Source organism: Charadrius vociferus, unplaced genomic scaffold, assembly GCF_000708025.1.
Source record: "Charadrius vociferus isolate BGI_N301 unplaced genomic scaffold, ASM70802v2 scaffold229, whole genome shotgun sequence".
Taxonomy (NCBI): domain Eukaryota; kingdom Metazoa; phylum Chordata; class Aves; order Charadriiformes; family Charadriidae; genus Charadrius; species Charadrius vociferus.
Window position 1 is genome coordinate 158,762 of NW_009649926.1, and position 5,666 is coordinate 164,427.

The 5,666-nt window shown below is 48.5% G+C and overlaps 1 protein-coding gene across 1 annotated transcript in view; it reads right to left on the reverse strand.

The window, feature by feature from the left end:
* LOC104291822 (deleted in malignant brain tumors 1 protein-like) overlaps nucleotides 1-5,666 on the reverse strand; it is a 15,280-nt gene that overhangs the window by 6,321 nt on the left and 3,293 nt on the right. The window contains exons 3-7 of the mRNA XM_009891115.1: nucleotides 4,823-5,146; nucleotides 2,794-3,117; nucleotides 1,755-2,078; nucleotides 963-1,286; nucleotides 219-542 (exon numbers count right to left, since the gene is read on the reverse strand). Coding sequence (XP_009889417.1) covers nucleotides 219-542; nucleotides 963-1,286; nucleotides 1,755-2,078; nucleotides 2,794-3,117; nucleotides 4,823-5,146 — 1,620 coding nt within the window. The remainder of the gene's footprint in view (nucleotides 1-218; nucleotides 543-962; nucleotides 1,287-1,754; nucleotides 2,079-2,793; nucleotides 3,118-4,822; nucleotides 5,147-5,666) is intronic.

Sequence of the window (5,666 nt, forward strand, 5' to 3'; positions counted from 1 at the left end):
AGCAGGCTGGACTGCAGCAGCACAGTATCATGATTAGCTTTTGAATGGGAAGGAGAGGGGAACACAGATGATTTACCTACATCCCTGTTTGAAGCACTTTCTCTGTACTGTACTGTGGTTTTAGCATAATAGGACAGGAAGACGGTGCCCTATGGCATTTCAAACACCCCTCCACATACCCCAAAAGTCAAGCAGCTGGTGACACAGGTGAGACTTACCCAAGCACACAACACCAGCATCTTGTCTGTGACTACAGTTATGGACTCCCCATAGAGCAGTTTCACATTTGGAGAGGGCAGTTTCGGTCCCTGTGCAGTTCATATCATCCAACCAGATAGGGCCAGATCCTTCCCCAAAGTAAGCAGACGATGGAGTGGATAGTGCCCTCCCACAGCCCAGCTGTTGGCAAACAGCTTCAGCATCACTTATATCCCAGCTGTCATCACATACTGTTCCCCACTGCTGGCCATAAAAAACTTCAACTCTCCCACTGCAACGATTTGGTCCATTCGTTAACCTCAATGGAGCTATTCTTGGTACATCTGAAGAAAAAAACAAGGGCAGGAATATATGTTACATTGCCATTTGCATGATTAAAAATAAGATAAAATGTATATGAGCCTAATGACATCCAGGATGCATTTATCAAGTTGCATAATGTTGGGATATCTTCCCCAGTTCTGGCATTCAGAGACAAGTGGACAATAGGCAGAGTACTGTGTTCTGCAAAATATGTTAGAAATCCAAGCCAAGCATAGCACATGGCTTCTGTTTACAAACAGGTACACACATGTCAAAAAAAGAGAGGAATTTTTAACCGGTCTTCACAATGATGAAAGAGAGCTCACTATCCAGATTCAGGACACTTCAAGACAGATCCTGCTGCTGAGGTGGTACATGAATACCCCTCTTGGAAACTTAAAACCTTCCCTGTCATAGAGACGGACACAGAGAGGGGTTACCTGAGCACACCACACCAGCATCTTCTCCATGCTTGCAGTTATGGGAGCCCCAAGACTGCGCCCTACACTCAGAGAGGGCAGCTTCGTTCCCTGAGCAATTCACATCGTCCAGCCAGATGGGGTCAGGCCCTTGCCCAAAGGGAGCTAAACCAGGGGCTGACAGCGCTGCCCCACAGCCCAGCTGCCTGCACACGACATTGGCACCAGCTATATCCCAGCCATCATCACACACGGTTCCCCACTGTTGGTCATGAAACACCTCGACTCTCCCAGTGCAACGATTTGGACCGTTCACGAGCCGGACAGGAGCTGGTTCCACAATACCTGGACCAAAACACAATGGCAAAATGTTTGAGGAGCTTTGCATGACTTAAAGCTCTGTGTAGAGGGCAAAACCCTCTCCTTGCAGGGGTCTGGAAGCCAACAGGGCTTAGGTCCACGATGTGTAAAGTGGCACTAGATGGCTATGGCCTCACAGCTTGTTCCCACATCCTTGGCTGGAGCTTTTTCAATAAATCAATAGCCTGTAGAGTGATCATAGATGAGCACCCAGGTTACTTCCCTAACAGCAGAACACCGAAATGGGAAGGAGTGAAAAGAGCACTGGTGGAAACAACACATTTGAGAGTGCTGAGTCCCTACCCATGAGCCTCTACAAACGTGGCCATCAGGACTGGCCAGCAAGGTTGCCAGCACCCTAGTTCCCATGAGAAGTCCAGGGCCACTGAGACCCTTCCTACAAATGCAGGTTGTCCCTAGCACCCCACATTTCATGACATGGATTAGTGGTACCTGAGCACTCCACACCAGCATCTTCTCCGTGGTTACAGTTGTGGTCTCCCCAAGGCTTGGCCCGGCACTCGGTGAGGATGGTTTCAGCCCCTGCACAGTTCACATCATCCAGCCAAATTTGTCCAGTTCCTTGTCCAAACCAAGCAGAGCCGGGGGCTGAGACCACTGTCCCACAGCCCAGCTGCCTGCACACAACTTGAGCATCGGTTAAGTCCCAGCTGTCGTCACAGACCGTCCCCCACTGCTGCTCATGAAACACCTCGACTCTCCCAGAGCAGTTGCTTGAACCATTCACCAGCCGGACTGGAAGCAGCTCAGCAAATCCTGTGTTGAGAAATAATGAAGACCTCAATTTCTGTTGTATTTTGGTCTGTGCTGACAGGGTAGAGCACTGTGCTGCTCTCTCCTGGGCTGCATCAGTCTGGCATAGACTTTCCTAATTTTTTCACATCAACAGACCCTTGCAGTAATTTCGGTCTCTTTTAGCGGTGGTCTCCAGCTGACCTCTCTTGTTGACTGGTCCCTACTAAAATCAGCCAGCTCCATTTGAACCCTTATCTCATCAGAAGATGACAGTTATGCCTGCATCCTGTTATTGCGGTGGACCATACTAGGAGGAGAAGCACAGGGCTGGCCAGCTGAACTGGGAAGGGGCAGAGACCAGTGGACTAACACTGGTCCAGGAGCACCAGGTTGCCTTATGGTCCAAGCTGTGTTAAGGAGTCTTAGCATCTGGGATCAGAATTTTGGTAAAGCAGAAATAGTTGACTGACAACTGCTAATGTCAGATGTTCAAATTTTCTAGCTCTGATGTTGGTGAACATAAGGTATCTAGTGCTGGGGACTGTGAGACAGGCCAGACAAATCTCATTGGAGGTGCCTATTTCCTTCACAGATCTGAAGTGAACCCACTTTTGAAGCATTCTGTGTCACTTTTCTTTGGAAGATCTGTCTGTGCTGAAGACAGATCCTTCAGGATCTGTCTGAAAGGGTCACCCACAAACAGCTTCCCCCATGACAAGCCATGAGCGATGGGTACCTGTACAAACCACGCCAGCATCTTCTCTGTGCCCACAGTTATGGCTTCCCCAGGGAGTGGCTCTGCACTGGGAGAGGTCAGCTTCTGTCCCTGTGCATCTGACATCATCAAGCCAAATGGGGCCAGATCCTTGTCCAAAGTAAGCCCCGTGGGTAGCCAAGAAGGCCTTCCCACAGCCCAGCTGCCTGCACACCACTTCTGCCTCGCCCAAGTCCCAGTCATCATCACACACAGTTCCCCAGCGCTGGCTATAAAACACCTCCACTCTCCCAGAGCAGTGGGTCAATCCATCCACTAATCGAAGTGGGACGGGTTCTGCAAAGCCTACAGGGAAAAAAAAAAGAAAAGAAAGTTTAGTGTATCTGTCTTCCACCTGGCAAAGATCGTAGCATCTCTCACAGTTTTGCATGGGAAAACATTGCATGAAGAGGCAACACAAGCACTTCCTCCACCATCATGAGCTGCTCAACAATGGATTTTACAAATTAAAATATACTTGGCATCACAGTGGACAAGCCCCAGTATTGTTTAAATGTAGATGTCCAGTGCTTTTAAGATGCTCTAGCCTCTGTCTGCCATTACAAGGGGTTTCAGGTCTGCTCTGTGTCTTGCTGCCAGCCCTTTGTAGATGTCCCATGTCCCTTAACATGCAGCAGAAGGTGCTAGATACCTAGAGGTGCCAGAATCACTCTCACACTGTCGATCTCTATCTGCATCTCAGCCTCATGTCAATGCTGTTTTTGCTCACAAGTCAAAGAACAAAATGTGGATTTCTCAATATTCTAAGACCCTACAGACTTTACAAAACTCTGTACGTGGTTACAGAGGAAAGGCACTAATTAGCACTCATTACAGGAAAGACAGGGGCAAACCAACTCTTCTCCTTACAGTGTTGCCCAAGCAATCAGCATGTTCATAATAACTGGTCCACCAGCAAATGCCTAATGGTAGTCCAGATGTGGCATATGCTGCCTCTTGTTTAACCAGACAGCTGGAGAACTGGGAAGGAGTGGGTGGCTCTTGGAATCATGAAAGGAGACTTGGAGGTGCAGCCTTGGGGCTCCAATTACATGGGAGGACCTGATGGTAATACACTAGGAGGGACAACGTGGACCATGGGAATAACCTCAGTCAATGCAAGAGTTTTTTTGGGAACTTCAGAAGGAACTGACTATTGGCATGAGGATAAGGTGGGGGTGCTGCCAAAGCCACTGCTCTCTGCAGTGTGAGAGGATGCTCTACCAAGGCATCCCCTGGCCATGTGCATGGGGAGACCTACAAATCACAGAATCCCAGAATGGTCAGGGTTGGAAGCCCTCTGGAGATCATCCAGTCCAACCCCCCTGCCAGAGCACAGGGCACCTACAGCAGTTGCACAGGATGACATCCAGGTGGGTTTGGAATGTCTCCAGAGTGGGAGACTCCACAGCCTCTCTGGGCAGCCTGTGCCAGTGCTCTGCCACCCTCACAGGAAAGAAGTCCCTCCTCATGTTTAGATGGAACTTCCTATGTTCAAGTTAGTGCCCATTCCCCCTTGTCCTGTCACTGGGCACCACTGAAAAAAGACTGTTCCCATCCCCCTGGCACCTTCCCTTTAATTATTTATAAGCATTAGCAAGATCCCCCCTCAGTCTTCTTTACTCCAGACTAAAGAGACCCAAGTCCCTCAGCCTTTCCTCATATGAGAGGTGTTCTAATCCGCTCATCATCTTTGTAGCCCTTTACTGGACCTTCTCCAGCAGTTCCCTGTCCTTCTTGAACCGGGGAGCCCAGAACTGGACACAAACAATTCCTGGACACAAATAATTCCTGCAGCACCACTGTCTTTTACCAGTGGTTCATGTGGTGGTGGATTTTAATTAAGAGGAAGAGAACTCTGCAGCTTAACAGTATGAACCACTTCTAATCTTACACTTCTCTTGGATGTTGGGCTCAGCATTGCTCCAAAGGGAACAGGGCCTCCTACAGCACCTCCAGCATCTCTCCACACCCCACAAAACCCAACCATGTCATGCAGAGTGGGATTTACCTGAGCACACAACACCAGCATCTTCTCCGTGCACACAGTTATGGCTTCCCCAAGGTTTTGCACTGCATTCGGAGAGGGCAGCTTCAGTTCCTTTGCAGGTCACATCATCAAGCCAAATGGGGTCAGTCCCTCTCCCAAAGTAAGCTGAGGAAGGAGCAGATAAAGCGGTCCCGCAGCCCAGCTGCCGACATACAACTTCAGCATCAAATATATCCCAGTTGTCATCACAGACAGTTCCCCATTGCTGGCCATAAAGCACCTCCACTCTCCCAGCACATCGACTTGAACCATTCACTAATTGCAGCTTGACTGCTTTTTTAATTTCTGCATTAAAAAAAAAAAAAAAGAAAAAAAAGCAACAACAAAAACAGGATCAGGGAATGAACATGGAAAGATTCCCTAGAGATCAAAGGCAAGGAAATATCTTCACTAGCAGTGTCCAGTACTTGACAAGCTGAAGGCTGATGGGCATCAAGTTCTGTATCTTCGTCTGTGGTTTCAGTGCTCAGAATTAGAGAGATAAATAGCACAGCTTGTGAATCCCTTATGAAAAAGGACTGCAATTACCACTGTGATGTTACTCCAGAGGTGGGGACTTGCTACAGATCAAGACACCAACATGTCTTATAGACCTGTTGGTGCCTTCATGTGAGATGGATGTTGAAATTCTAGTTAGTCAATGACATTTGTGGAGCTGAGCTGGCCAAATATTGGCATTGGATTCAATTGCCCAAATAAGTCTTCACCAGCATTTGCAATGCCATAGGTATTCCCCCTTCGGGTCTCCCTTAGTGCCAGTATCTCATCTGCCAGGTTGCGTCAGATGCCCCAGGGCACCTCTAAT